The sequence below is a fragment of the Sabethes cyaneus genome, chromosome 2 (assembly GCF_943734655.1).
Source record: "Sabethes cyaneus chromosome 2, idSabCyanKW18_F2, whole genome shotgun sequence".
In the NCBI taxonomy this organism is placed as follows: domain Eukaryota; kingdom Metazoa; phylum Arthropoda; class Insecta; order Diptera; family Culicidae; genus Sabethes; species Sabethes cyaneus.
Window position 1 is genome coordinate 3,144,157 of NC_071354.1, and position 15,665 is coordinate 3,159,821.

Consider the following 15,665-nt stretch of genomic DNA (forward strand, 5'->3'; position numbering starts at 1 on the left):
TTATATCGAAGATGAATAAACAAAATAATAATTAAAAAAAATGAATAGCTTGTTAGACCATGGCCATAACTCGCGGCTAACTGGGAATATTTTTTATGATAATTTTGCAACAGCAAATTGGACTTTATAATACAATAAAAACATAATTTTATAATGATACCAAATGACAAAAAAATCGCAGAGAAATTTCATAAAACTATCACATTTTACATTGAGGTGGTCGTAGATTTCGAAGACCTTGCACAAATCATTCTTTTTCCAATGTACCAGAAGCCGAGCTTCCGAGAAGCGCCTGGCATTTAAAATAACCCATCTGGCGAACTCATCCCGCAAACTCAGCTTTCATTTCCGTTTTCTGCTTAATCCCCCGCAATCACAACCGACCGCCGCGTGCAGGATGAATGAAAATAGTAAACGACCGGCATTTCCTCCTGCCCTTCGATGCTACCACCGACGAGCTGCATATTGGAGCCATCACCGGAGAGGAGCGCGCGCAAAATCGATTATCGCTCGCGAAATGCGAACCGAACATCAGTGAGCATGACGGCCCTGCAACCCCCCGCAATGACGTCAGCTTCGGCTGATGACGTCAATGGAAAATCATGTTTCGCGTTCGTAAAGGACCCGCCCTTGCCGGTTTCCACCGTCCGGAACCCTTCCGTGCGTGGTCAAGAAAGAAACAAGCGATGTACAGATTTTTTCACCCTAACACCCAATCGAGCGTCTGCGAGCACAGCTTTTGCTTTCGAACGCCCACGTTTTCTTTTTCTCAAAAATCACCAAAATTACAAGCTAGGTGAGCAAATCAAACTAACTGTTGGGCTTATTGATATCGGCATTTTTTTTCTTTTAGTTTAACAATCTTCATTCATTATGTTCACTATGTATTAAAAACTGTCGCATAATTGAATTCACAGCTACCGGATCAGCCTGTTGCAAGAAATGGCATACTTTAGGCACCATAAGAAATTCCAAATTGTTGAATTCTTTCTTTTGTAACGGACCGGATTTCTGGCTGATGTATGCATCATGTTCACCGAGCAGATAAAGTCCCGGCACATGCCGAACATTAGCAGGCGGTCGAACGGTCTTCAGCGAAGCAGTGAGATTGGCACGGTAATAGTTAATCGGTTCGGTAAGAGCTCCTGAAAGCGGAAGAAAGTTGGCCGAAATCGGTTAAAGAGGGAAATTCTATGGGGATAACCATGCTGTACCTTTTCGAGCGAATGTGTATTTGTAAGCTTCCAGTTCATGGGGCTCGTTGTGCTTCCTAAATACTTCATATAAGGCTTCTAGGTCGTTTATACGAAAATAAATTTCCGGAATACACGGCATTTGGAAGAAAAACGTGTACCTGAAATGAACAAAATTTTTAGAGGAAAAGAATAAACACAATATAAACATTACCAATGTAAACATACCAGGACATCTTCAATTGTTCCTTGTCTGTCATCATTAACTCGCGCAGGACTTTCCGGGATGGTGCTCCCATTAAGATGTATTTCTCCAGCATGTCCATATGTTTAGCAACAAAGTCCCATCCGATCACGGCACCCCAGTCGTGCGCTACCAGAGTGAACTTTTCGCGACCTGCTTAAAAATTTATCAACATTAGTTCATTGGTTTCTCGTAATTCAACACTGATTATTATCTTCTTATTACTACGTAAAACGGCGATAATTTTATGATATGCTGTAAAGGGTGTCCCACATCAAATACGGTAGGAAAGTTATGGGCCCGGAAACTGTACACCCAGATGTTGACGAAGCCTCATTGGCTCGTCGTCAAGGCAGACTTCCGGCAGCTTCCGGGGCAACTGTTCTTCACCGCTCAGCACAAACGGAGAGTATTCGTGACTACCGGGACTGTAAACAGGCAGATCTACCTCAAAGAGTGTAAACAGAAGCGTCTGCTTCCTCTGTTGAAGTAACACGAGGGCCCTACGATCTTCTAGCCGGGTCTAGCCCACTCAAAGGATGTCATGGAGTGGTACAAAGCCTGCATGGTTACTTTCGTACCTAAGGACATAGTAACCTTCCCAACGCACCGGAACTAAGGCCCATCGAAAAATACTAGGCTATTATGAAGCAGGCACCACGGAAGCGTTCCAAGGAGGTAAAATCAGAGGAAGACTTGGAAAAAAAGTGGGTTACCGTACAGAAGAAACTGCGGCCAGATGTTGTACAGAACCTTACGAGTGGAGTTAAGCGCAAGGTGCGAGCATACGGTTATGGTATGGAAGTTGAATGAAATAAATAGGGTATGTTGCTGCTTCGTCGTAATTGCCTATTCCCGTCCTATCCAACACAAATTATTAAATATATCAGCATTTTTATGACACACGATGCAAAACTAGTTATTCCCTAATATTTTAGTTTGTTGTCTATCATACGTGATCAATCAAAGTGAGCTGAGATCTATTTAAATGCTTTTTATCAGTAAAGAAGTCCTACCAGCCAAATGTCTTACGTTTTTTCGTGCGACGAAGAAGACAATGTCGACTAATCGTTTTAATTTCCGTCGTTCATAAATGAAAATAACTCACGCAAGGCATTGTCGTTATTCTACAGCCAGGAAAACTTGCCTAACCTGCAGAAATTTTGCAGAAATAACATTTGTCATGCCGTCCTACACAAAAACATGCATGTTAGCTTCGTAAACATTGTTGTGATTTTTAGTTCGGACGATGAAAAATTTTGATGGACGGATTTTAAAATGGTACGACGAATTTAAGAAATAAAGTCAGTTGCGTAATTTCAATAATATGCTTTAATAATCACTTTTCGGTGATTTCAAAGTTCACGGATCGGAAAGTAAGTGTGTTTTAATCAAATCAGCACAAGAACTTTTGGAGTATTCATTAAATACATCCAACAAATGATGAAAATTAGAATGGCTTTACTTACTACGACGGGAATTAGAAATAAACCCTATGCCAAAAGCCTACTAATGGGTAATATTTTATTGCCTAAAAGCTTAAAAAGGATTGGTCAATCAGATAAGTTTTTTTTTCAACATTTCTTCCGTGGTGCAATTTGATGTGGAACACCCTGTATCAAATATGAATATTATTGAGTTTATTAATATTTCCTACGAGCGAAACAACCCCAGAGATCTTGTGAAAGTAAAATTATTTCATCGCCTATTTGAACCTCTTTTGAAACAAATTGATTGGAAAATCGAAACGGTTTTGGTTTTAATTCATAGAATGTGAAAACCAGGGCCTTTCTCTAAAGGTATTTCTGTGCCATTCTTTCAACCAAATAGGCTGGCAATAAATCAAGAAATGAACATTACTCAATATTTGGACAACATTGACGTTACTTTTATGCATAAATATAGTAAACATTGGAGTTCTTGATTGACAAAAGCATCGAATGTGCGCTCAAAAAGAAAAATCCAACTTTGAGAAGTCAAAGCTTTAATACAAAATAAAATGTGAATTAGTTTATTTTATATGTCTCACCCGAAAGTGATTTAAAGTTTGCAGCCAACTACTTGTGCTCGGGACAATTGAGGGATTAGTGTAGTACTATGATCCTATCTCCCAGTCGAGATTCGCACATTAGACGACTACAGGGCTGTTTGCTGTTAAACCAGTGTTGAGGCTAACTAGCAAGCTTAAGTTTAACCAGCCGCTTAAATTTATTTAGTGCTTCGTCAAAGGATAATTATACTAAATCGAGCAACTAAGTTTGGTGTTAATACAATATTTTAAGTTACGCTGAAATAATGCAGAATTTTACCTAAAATCCATTAGTTATCGAAAATCGATTTTATTTTCAGTTTGTCTGATATACTTTATATCAAAAAGTGTTGGAATTTTTTTAGGTAACTAATTGCAGCATCATTTATCGTGTCATAGAGACATTTCCTGCAGAATATTTTTGTTTGTTCATGAAATAAAATAACATCACACGCGCAATGTACAGTCAGTCCACAATCATGGGTCACACACAATTATGGGTGATATTAGCATTTTCTGTCGGTTAATGCGTGAATATTATACTAATTGATTGATGAAATTGTTACTTATAGGTAGCATTAACAATTTGATCAATCACTAGGTGATATGGAAGCGGAAAATTGCAGCTAAATCTAAAATAACCCACAATTGTGTGTGACCCATGATTGTGGACTGACTGTATTTGATTAAATAAACGCCGAATTCAAGCTCATTTGATCGGTACAAGCTAGACATAATGCATACCGAACGTAAAGAATACGGAATTTTTCTGCTCACTGATAACATAAGCGTCATTCACACTTGTAAAACAAAATCGTATTTCTTTACACCATGACGTTATTTGTATGTATCCAAAGAGCACAATCAATCGGTGTCGTTTTCTTCAAAGTTACACATTTACACAAACCAATAACGAGGAAACCGGTTGGCAAAATCCAGTTGTTTGATTGAATATAATTTCGACAATTCCCATCAGCAAAAATGCTTGTCATTGCGAAGTCGGATTACAATTATTTGCACATCTCAGACAGGCCCTGATATGCAATTATAGGCAAAGCATAGCGGTTAAACAGGTTCCCGAAGCTCGCTGCTTGCGCCATTTATTACATTACTAAAAACCGTGCAAAATTAAAGAAAGTGAAAATAACATTCACATCCCCTTCACGATTGATCATGTTGATAATACATATAAGGTACGAAATGGTGTGAATTCGAAACTAAACAACGAAACAAAATATGTCACACTTACCTAATTCATGTACGAGTTCTTTTATATCTTGAACCATGTTCTCGATGCGATATGATTTCAGTCCTTTTGGCTTATCAGAATCGCCATAACCTCGCATATCTACTGCAATGACCCTAGAATAATGATAGGCTAGAAGTTGATCAAAGCAAAAAAACACGTGTCCTACTACAAACCAATAATCTTTGGAAAACTCTTTCAGCTGATAGCGCCATGAGAACCAGAACTCCGGAAAACCGTGAATAAACAACATGAGCGGCTTTGCTGGATCTCCATTTTCTACGTAGTGCAATTTGACGTCCTGTGTATAGAAAAGTAGAAAACAAAAGCAAATACGCGTGCGTCCAGCAATTTAGCTCAATTAGAGTCACACTGTATGATCACAGCTTATATTCACATTCACATAGGCATCGGCTTACATTGACTGTGATGTAGTTGCTAACGCCGTAATCGTGGTTCTGCAGGCAGGGCGGCGGATGTGGCCGTTTTTTGACATACCAGAACTCGGCCCGCGGTTCGGTCAAATATCTAACAGCTATGTGCAGCAGCACTTTAGCTGTGTAGAACAAGCAGAACAGATGGATGAACACAAATCGCAGTGCCGTACCGAAGCCAATCATTGCCGGTACAGGTTGTGATTACAATGGCAATGATAGTGGTAGTAATGATAATAACGATAACAGCAACGACGATGATGGACGGTAGTAGCAACAAAACACCAAATTAACACTGAACCGCACTCGGACGAAAGCGAACTGTGACTGAGCAAAGACGCGCTCCTCACACGTATTATTGACATGTGCAGTAGGTTATGCTGCTTTCATTTATTCTGTCGATATCATCTCTTCCTATTAGAGTAGGATCTAGGTACAAACACGAAAACTAACGTTTTTCAACTAAAAACAATACGTTAGTGTACTATTATGTCTACAACAATGTCTACAAACAGTAATTTTGAGCCTTCGCAACATCATATTTCAATATGATCAATATTCATATGATCAATATGAATGTCAATATGATTGGGTGACTTGTTAATTTTCCAATGCAACGAGTTAAAAGCTGAAACTAGAAAACTAGAAGTCTAACGCCAGTTGGAATGCGTTGCAAAAGAGGATCCAGTAGTTCAAATATTTCCCAAAATGCACTGTAATAGAGGAATTTCGAAATGAAATGATAAAATTAACAGGCAAATCTTAATACAACTAAACATTAAAAAAAATTCTGAAAATACAATTATCTCAATGCCGGCTGAATTCTAGTTACGAGGATTTTACTCGAATGGATTTACTGTCGTTTGAAGAAAGCTGGCTGTGAGGGCAAGATAAAAAATAATGACTTGAAAATTGATGCATAACTCTGGCACAATAGCCAAACCAATTTGTAGAAATCTGAAATTTGGCAAAACATGACTCAATCACCTAACACTTAAAGACGATTCTTGTGTGGTAAAAGGTAAATACGGATTATTTGATACCGACGTACTTAGTAGTACAGTCGTTCCACAATTATGACTTACTTACGGAAAGGTCGCTCTGCAAAATAAATTATTTATCCACTTTAAAGAAACCGTTTACCAGAACAATCATATATTCTAATTATCATATATTTATTATTTCAAATATATTTTAGCTAGTATTTCATCTTAAAATTGCATAAATTAAGAAAAAAGTGCAGATCTAGCTAAAACCACAATTATAGGTTAAAATTCGCACTATAACAATTATGTATCAATTTGGTATCACATTATTAATCACTCAAAAATAATCTCAAAAGTAATCTGCGGCCAATAAGCATACTTTGTGCGTTGTTGAAGGCTTTTTAGAAGCATTAATCAGCAAACGACATTCTGCATAGAAGGCAATGCTTTGCTGATGGACTATCAGACTGGTTTCCGTAGAGGACAGAGCGTCAAAGCCGCTGTTGATTGGAAATGTGCTGATATATTGCTAATCCTTGATTTCCCGAAAAAATTCGGGAATTTGGTGAAAATTGCTATAAATCGGGAATTCATGAATTTACGTAAAGATATTCAAGTTGAATTCCTTGATAGAATCTGGGAAACATGTCGACACCCTTGCAATTCTGAGATACATGAAATTTTAGACCTCGAACGAAATCTTCGTACCAGGAATTTCCTCCACCTGCAAAGACGAACTGAAAACTGTCTCTAGCTGTGAGCGTATGGCACTCTCTGTATCAGTTTTTTCGAAATTGTGGTCTGTGAAGGGTACAGCCTTCCAGTTGGTTTCAAGGTACAAGGTACGTCGCTGGACTTGATCCCGTTCTTCTGCCGAACCACAAGCCAACTTGTAGCACTGTGCCCACCCGCTTATAAACAAGTGATCGTTTGCTTGTGAGATCTTATGTGTCATTAGTGAAATGCCAGTGTCATGTCAGTTCGTCAGTGATTTGGCCTCATAATGTTTTGTTTGATAGACTTTGTGGCCTGTTAGTGTGTAGAAAAATTGATAGATTCGATCATACGACGACTGACTTGTTTGATCAGTATCGTACCACGAGACCAACTGGGAGGAGACGGTTAATAAATAGAGCTTTCTTCTCCTGTTGCGGAGCTGATCCACTGCGTCCAATATTTTGAATTATTGTAATCTTCCCCGTTTTTATCTTGTTGCTGATGACTTAATTACTGTCTAGTCTCACTGACTTGGTCGTCGCGACGTTGAATATGAGACCTAGGCAAAGTAAAATGACTCCAGGGTAATCCTCGGTCTGGTTCCAATTAAAATCTCGTCCATCACAACGAGGAACAGTTGCGGTGACAGTACAAATGTAGCCTTATGTCACTCCTGCAGTAACATATATAGGGTCCGGCAGGACGCCATCGTGCAGCCATTTTCACTAAAACAATGAGATAGACTACTTTATCAGGAACTCATCTACGTCTTAGTGCGCCTCAAATGTTTTCTTGTTTCGGTCGAATGCTTTCTCGAAATCAACAAGTACCAGAAGAAAACAGGTCGGGATTTCGATGACTTGCTCCAACATAATACGGAGAGTCGTGTTATGATCCACACATCGATTGGCAGAGAGCAGCGTCGATTTTCTCCCGGATCCGGTTGAGGATTACCTTACAGAGTACTTTGAGAATAACGCAAAGCAACATGATGCCACGCCAGTTACCGCATTCAATTAGGTCTCCTTTTTTAGGGATTTTGACCAATATGCCCTGCATCCAGTCCATCGGAAAAGATGCGGTTCCCTTATTGCTAATATATTGCTAAAAAGCTGATGCAGCATCTGGGCTGACAAAGATGGGTTTGCCACTATCGGAAGACTGCAAAAAGTAACGTCGTCATTCATCAGCTAGATAGTTGACCCTGGCTCTCTAGTCCTACTTGCAAGACTTCTTAACAGCCATCCTGAGATTAGCGTATCGTTGACGGGCTGCTGTCTGAGCTGATCCCTGTTTCTCTAGGCTGTCAGCAAGCTCATTACTCTCGTTTCCGCAGTGTCTAGGCCAGGGCCCGATAACGTCACCTTCAATTGCATAGCATCACACAACAATGTGATTCAGTTTCAACTAAAGCAGCACCGCTTCGCTTTCAGACTGGCTTCAGTCAGCGTCAGTGAAACGGATTTCACTTCATCATGCCTATCGGGTTTAACTTTTCATTTGTACTTTTCTATCAAATATTCAGAAGCACGCCAGCAATTTTGAATGCAAATGAATTGAATTTGAGTAACATTCCCTATAATGCAACGCATATTATGATTAACCCGTTCAATATCGACAAATCGAGTCTGATTTTCAGTCGTCGTCCATTGAAACTGCCACCAACTTCAATTGAACCTTGCTTGAAAGTTGAAACGTTCTGTTCAACAAATGAAGCAAGTCGCTTCATGTATGAAGCGAAGGTAAGAGAAAGTCAGCTTCATTTATTTGTTACAACGATGCCGGGTCCTGGTCCAGGCACCCTGAATAATGAACCTGTGTTTTGGCGGGAAAGTTCCCTTAGTTATGCTGCACTCTTAAACTAATTAAGATGCACACTTAGTGGACTTGAGAGCAAGTCGTGCCAAGGCTGTCCATAAAGATACCTGCTTTTTGACTTCCACTTTTGTTTCGTGATAGAATCGACAAGTGCACTCCGTAGACTCATAGTAGAGTGATAGTTTTGATCCTTGAGCATTGCTCTGCAATATACAGAGCATATATTACCTTTATTTCATAACGGAAAAATGAAGGAAGTTTCTGTCGGGAAAAACTAGAATCCGATCGGGAAAATATTGGGAAAAAGTCGGGAATTTTTTTCAAGAAGTTCTGTGGCCACAATCTGCTAACCAAGCTGAATACTCAATTCAACTCCCTTGTCGTAAAATTCATAGAATCGTACATGTGTGGAAGAAGACAGACCGTGTTTTATGGTGATTGCTGCTCCCGTAATGTGAAAGTATCGTCCGGTGTTCCTCAAGGCTCAGTACTCGACCCTTTATTATTTTGTTGCCATATCAATGATTTACCGACGATGTTGAATACCGATGGGGTTGGTGAATAACAGGATAATGCATAACACAAACCCCATAGTGATCCTCTGCCTCCTATCCAGCAACTTCTATCCCTACCTCCTCGAGCAACCTTAGCGGAGATAGGGTAACCAACCCCGGTGGAAACTAAGATCGTATACCAACAGGGAAGGAGGCACAATGTTGTTTCGGCATATAAGATGGCAGCCCCATCAAGATCACGAGACACATTATGAACCATCAAGGAAATTCGGTTCGATTCGTAACGTTCGGCATTTCGTGGCACTGCAGGAGATCTGTCACAAAGAAGAGAAGGTGTGGAGAATTTGTGGCGGCGAAGCCCAATTTTGCCAGAGCGGTGGAGCAGCCAACGAGCTAGGAACAAGCTTCGTAGTGATGGGCAGAATACGCCATCATAAAGGTGCATTGTCCACAAGAAGACCTAGCGACGAGAAGGAAGCGTTCTATGTGCAGCTGGAGGCAGCGTACGACAGCTGCTCGCCTCGGGACATCAAGATCGTCATCGGGGATATGAACGTCCAGGTCGGCAGGAAAGCAATGTATATACCGGTGATTGGGCCTCATAGCCTGCACACCGACACGAACGATAACGGCCAGCGATGCATCAACTTTACAGCTTCCCGAGGTACTTTCTTTCCTCACAAAGACCAACGAACCAAATCGACCATGTTCTCATCGAAGATATGTTTTTCTCGAACATCACCGACGTACCCTATGGGGTGCGGATATTAACATGGATCTCGAGTTTTAGAGGCCCTCTACTCGATCCGAATTCGAAAATTTTTTTTTTGGATGCTAATATCCTACTATCTCTACATCGCTACTGGCCAGTGTATTATCTTCTTCTTCTTCTTCTTCTTCTTCTTCTTCTTCTTCTTCTTCTTCTTCTTCTTCTTCTTCTTCTTCTTCTTCTTCTTCTTCTTCTTCTTCTTCTTCTTCTTCTTCTTCTTCTTCTTCTTCAGCAGCATAGAGCCGGGGTGGCTCGTGCTGTTTGAAGCACTCGTCTCCATTCAACTCGGTCTTGAGCTACTCGTCGCCAATTTCCTAGTCGTCTCAGAAGTCGCAAATCGCTTTCGACCTGGTCGAGCCATCGTGCACGTTGGGCCCCCCTGTTCCTGGTGCCGGTGGGGTTGTTGAAGAGGACTATTTTCGTCGCACTGTCGTCCGGCATCCTTACGACGTGTCCGGCCCTCCGTAGCCTGCTAACTTTCGCTAGATGTACGATGGAAGTCTCTCCAAGCAATGCCTGTAGCTCGTGATTCATACGCCTCCGCCACTCTCCACTTTCAGTTTGTACTCCGCCAAATATCGTCTGCAGCACTTTCCGCTCAAACACGGCAAGGGCGCGTATGTCCTCCGTAAGCAGCGTCACGGCTTCAAGTACATAAAGAACTACCGGTTTAATAATGGTTTTGTACATTGTTAGCTTTGTGCGGCGGCGTATGCTTCCTGATCGTAGCGTTTTACGAAGGGCAAAGTAGGCCCGATTTCCCGCTTGGATGCGCCGCTGGATCCCCTTACTAGTGTTGTTGTCCGCGGTCACCAGCGATTTCAAATACACGAACTCCTCTACCACTTCTGGTTCGTCGCCGTCAACGGTTACCGTCCGTGGGAAGCGCGCGTTTGTTTCCTTTGAGCCTCTTCCTTTCATGTATTGTGCTTCCCGAGAAAATCTTTCGTTTTTCAGCTTTATATAGTTGTGCGCAAAGGTAAATCATGTATTATTGACAGTGTAAGCACGAGTAAGTTCTCTATGTTTATGCTCTTATTCTTTGCTTAGATAACATTCGTTTTGTTCTATTACATACAGACTTACAAACAACACAGTCACAATGTTTTACGTTAACCGAAAATGATAAAATTTAAATGCTGATTGCGTTTGTAAAAAAATTGTGCATGTTTGAACGGGCAAACACAAAGCAAGCTACCCTAGCATTCAGGTGATGAGCGAGAGAGAAATATTGTTGCTTTTCTCATCACTCTTGCGTTGACAGTTTCTTACGAAATTTCGTGTGAGTGTAAAAGAGATACTTTGACTGCGAGCAACCAGAACAAAGCTGCGCGCAACTGTTAGGCGCACAACTAAACCTACGAATGAAAAATTTTAGATAATAATCGCAATATTTGGTCTTCGACGCATTTATTTTTAGCCCAATTCTCCTAGACTCCGCTTTCAATCTGGCGTAGATTGTCTGCGCCGTCGCAAAGTTCCTGGCAATGATATCGAAGTCATCTGCAAAGCCTAGAAGTTGGCTACTCTTGGTAAAAATCGTGCCTCTCGTTTCGATGCCCGCTCGTCGGATCACGTGGGCACGTTGTACTCCCGACACTTCTGCAAGATCTGTCGGATAGTAAAATTTGGTCCGTAGTTGCTTCCACCTGTCGACCACCTCGCGCTCGTTTGCAATTAGAATCCCTCCCTCGTTCCTACACATGTCAGTGTATTATCTACTGATTACTGAAGATTTTTCAAAATTATTGTTTGGGCCAAAAAGTCTCAGTTGAAAAAATCTACATCTTCTATTTTCCAGAAAAATCCAAAGGGAATTTTTTAATTTTCTCGAAATCATTTATTGCAAATATTCATAATTCTTGAACCAAGTATCGTGTAACAAAAACACTTGTATAAAAATGCTAGCACCCTCTAAAAACAATTTATCTGGGAATAGTTGCTCATGAAATTTTTCACGGTGATTGAAAATTACAAAGAAAAGCCGACAAAACTAATTTTATCTTATTTATCAATTCCTAATCTCTTAGTAACAAAAACTTTATTGTTAATTGTTGTTCCCGAGTTATGGCTGAAAAACTCGATTTTCCTAAACGTTACCTTATTTCAAAAATTAATTTCTCAGGAATCAAACCTTGTAGATTTATGCATTAGAATGTAAGTACTTTTTAGAATTTATATTGTAAGTACATTCAGCAATTAATCTAATTAAAAAAAAAGTTCCAACAAAAGTTAAAATATGTAATCAGATAGTCAATCGATAAATGTTAGTCGCCATCAAAACCAGCAGCCTGCATTCCCATTTGCTGAGGAATCAAATAAATATCGCTCTGTCTTGCGGAGTGCTTTCAAGGACATCAAATAAACAATGAAGGATAGTCCTAGGTACAAATTAATCATAAAAGCCGATACTAAAACAAAAACTTTAAGTTTTAAAAATACAAATTGCAATTATTAATTATTCAAAAAGTCTGTTGAAACAGCTTAATCAAATTAGTAATTTGATTGTATGAAGATTAGATATCAATTTTGTCACGGATTTTATGTAGACACACTTTAGCCCACCGCCAGTTGCAAAGCTGCACACGGGAAAATGCGCGGTAGAAAACACTTGGGTACGTACGGTTACCATAACGACTCCAACCGTTGTTTAATTTGCACTGAGTTGGAACAGAAAAAACTAACTTTGGTGTTATGTTTTTCGGTCATTAGTGAAAATATTTTATGAATAAATTCTACCAGCAATGCCTGAGCAGGAAATTCCGGCCGAAGACAGACCTTCATCCAGTTCATCATCTGAACCGTTTCCCCAAGAAAATCCGTTAGGTGATAACCGTGACGACCGAGCGAACAATGGAAACGGACGCGAGAACCACTTCGTTGCCATACGAAACTTAATGAACCGAAATCGAACAAGGTTGAACGGAACCCGGCCGCCCGTAGCTAGTCTTCCCTTCGAACGATCATTTATTCCCATGCCCACCCGTTACTATCCGATTGTGATCCCTGCCGAACCAACGATTGAAGATCTATTGGTAAATAGCTGTCCTTTGGGAAACACAATATCTAACAAAAACGTTTTTTCTGCAGCGCCAGGCAGCCGGAACCAGTGAACTGCACCGAGTAACAGACATCAAACTGAAGGTAATCTCTCACATGACCAGCTTGCAGCGCATTCCATTTTTCATCCCGAATCTGAAGTCACTGACACTGGAAGGCAGCATTGTGACAACGCTGAGAGATTTGGGCTGCGATATGACGTCGTTGGTTTATCTGAACGTTAGCCGATGCAGTTTGAAAAATCTGGACGGAACTAGTGGATTGGAAACGCTGGAGGAGCTGGTAGCCGACAACAACCAAATCGAGGAGGTTGGCCCCTGTACGAACTTGACGATGATTAAGAAGATTAGCTTAAAGGGGTAAGATATTAATGAGATGTACTGAGTTATTATAGATTATAACTGTTTCTGACTATCTGACTAGTTATTGTTTGGCAAATATTTTTATATGCCCCCAAACTTTTGATTTATTTGCAATCTGATGGAATATTTCAATTGGCAAAAAACGCTCCACAAATTTTTAATATTACTTGCTTAAACCAAATAATCTGTTTTTTTTATATGAAAATCTTATTATTATTTATAAGATCGAAAGAACTTTGAGCAATCTTTGACAAATTAAAATAAATTTTTTCGCCCCTTCAACAGCAATCGCATCACCGACCTTGGCAGTTGCACGTTTTTGGCGCTATGCGAAAACTTAGAGGTACTGGACCTACGAGAAAATTTCGTCTCCGAACATCCTTCGCTGCGATTGACGTTGAAAGAAAACATTCCGCAGCTTCGCTGCCTGAACGATGTTCCTTTCTCCGAGGTGGTACAGGAGGAAAATTCAGACCTTTCCAGTTCAGAGTATCGCTCTAGCCCATCCAGCAATGCCGACCGAGAACGACGAGGTCAACGCTGGGAATCCGGCGGCATTGGTGACGGCACTTGGAACGAACATCAACATCCGAATCGACCAGTAACCAGTACCCATCACGAGAGAGCCGTTACGGTTGAGCTACTGGATGACATGCGTCCCTCCTCTGCCGGTAATTGAATTCAAGACGTGAAGACCTTCAAGACCACTTACCGTTTTTCTTTGATATATTTGTTACTTTTTTTTAAATCATTAAAAATAGATGCAACTAAAATAAAAAATCAGCTTACCTCCGGAGAACCTCTTTGCGGCAATGTCGTCACAAAGGCTCGTCGAGTAAGGCGACAGCGAACGGCGTGGGGGGAATCAACATCTTGCTCCAGTATGAGCAGCACCGACTCATCTTACTCAAAGGATTTCCCGGAGCGATTACCCCAAAAACCTATCGATCTAGAATTGGGTGTTATCGGAGTGCCTAATCAAAGTGATCGTCACGCCGATGATGACTCCCAAAGTTTGCTCCGAGAATCGCGTTTGTTGCGTCAACGATCGCTCCAAACACGGGAGGCGATCCGGGAACACGATCAACTAACTCGACATGTTAGCGAAGGTTAGAACAGGTGAATTGTGTGTGATATGGAATCAAAGTTGTTGGTTGGAAAATGTATATCTCATTATTCTGTAATAAATTATTCACATTAGTAGAAAAAATTGCTTGTGTTTAGGTGTTCAGAAAATCTCGGATCATCTTGTTAATCACTGCAGGCGACTCCAAGTGCATGTAATGGCCACACCCTGGAACGACACGGAATTTAAGTGAATCATAAGCCTTCACTAGAGCCGGTGCACTGTGCATCGAGACAAACTGGTCATTCTCCGCCACGAGATACAATCCTGGAGAATAAATATCAATCGCAGGTAGTCGTTCTTCGATTCTCCAGAGGTTGAAATTTTCTCTGAGACAATGCAGAGCTCGTTTCATCGCATCTTTTCTGGAAAATGTGTACTTGTATGCTTCCAGTTCCTGAAAAGTCAGAAAACGGCCCATATTTTGCTCGATGAAGCGAAAATCTTTACAAGAAACGTAGAATTCTGGCAAGTTAGGTACACGATAGAAGAAAGAGTTCCAAGACATCTTGAATTGCTGCCAACTAGTTAACAGCAGGCTTCTAGTCACCGTCAGCGACGCGCCTCCCATCATCACGTATCGCTCAACCATAGGCATATGTTTGAGAACGAACTGGAATCCAACTGTGGCTCCGAAACCATGACCAATTACAATGGCTTTCTCATGCCCACTCGTTTGGATGAAGCTTCGAATATCCTCCACAACTAAGTCGATCCGATACGCGGCCGGATCGTCCGGTTGTTCTGAATTACCAAATCCGCGCAAATCAAGAGCTACCACCCAGTAGTCCTTGGCGAATTCTTCCAGTTGATGACGCCAACTGAACCAAAACTCCGGAAATCCATGAAGAAACAACATCAGCGGTTTCTCTCGATCTCCATTTTCGACATAGTGCAACCGCACTCCCTAGAGTCATATTTTATTCGCAATCTTAGCGGTTGCTTCTAGTAAAAATACTCACATTAATTTTGGTATACTGATGGCGTCCATGTTTGGAATCGGTCAAAATGGCTGGTGGAAATAAACGCGTTTTTGTGGACCAGTTCACTGGCCAGGGATCGGATAAAATCTCCAATGTCGTTCGCAGCAAAAACTGTAGTGCGTAAAAGCCACCGATCGCGTAAATTACGATCGCTTGAAGAAAACTTGTCAGTTTGAAACTCAT

The 15,665-nt window shown here is 40.9% G+C and overlaps 3 protein-coding genes across 3 annotated transcripts; 1 reads left to right on the forward strand and 2 right to left on the reverse strand.

Moving 5' to 3' along the window:
• Positions 1-864: 864 nt before the first annotated feature.
• On the reverse strand, positions 865-5,381 carry LOC128738809 (epoxide hydrolase 3-like). The gene is made up of 6 exons (XM_053834213.1): positions 5,132-5,381; positions 4,889-5,013; positions 4,716-4,828; positions 1,422-1,590; positions 1,215-1,354; positions 865-1,145 (listed from the first exon to the last, which is right to left on the reverse strand). The coding sequence occupies exons 1-6, from the start codon at positions 5,330-5,332 to the stop codon at positions 865-867; spliced, it is 1,029 nt and encodes a 342-aa protein (XP_053690188.1). The 5' UTR covers positions 5,333-5,381.
• Positions 5,382-12,695: 7,314 nt separating this feature from the next.
• On the forward strand, positions 12,696-14,487 carry LOC128738151 (uncharacterized). Its single transcript, XM_053833043.1, has 4 exons — positions 12,696-12,986; positions 13,042-13,370; positions 13,659-14,044; positions 14,135-14,487. Exons 1-4 carry the CDS (start codon positions 12,696-12,698, stop codon positions 14,485-14,487), a joined length of 1,359 nt encoding a protein of 452 aa, XP_053689018.1.
• A 106-nt stretch (positions 14,488-14,593) lies between these two features.
• LOC128738817 (epoxide hydrolase 3-like) lies at positions 14,594-15,665 on the reverse strand. The gene is made up of 2 exons (XM_053834224.1): positions 15,462-15,665; positions 14,594-15,406 (listed from the first exon to the last, which is right to left on the reverse strand). The coding sequence occupies exons 1-2, from the start codon at positions 15,663-15,665 to the stop codon at positions 14,594-14,596; spliced, it is 1,017 nt and encodes a 338-aa protein (XP_053690199.1).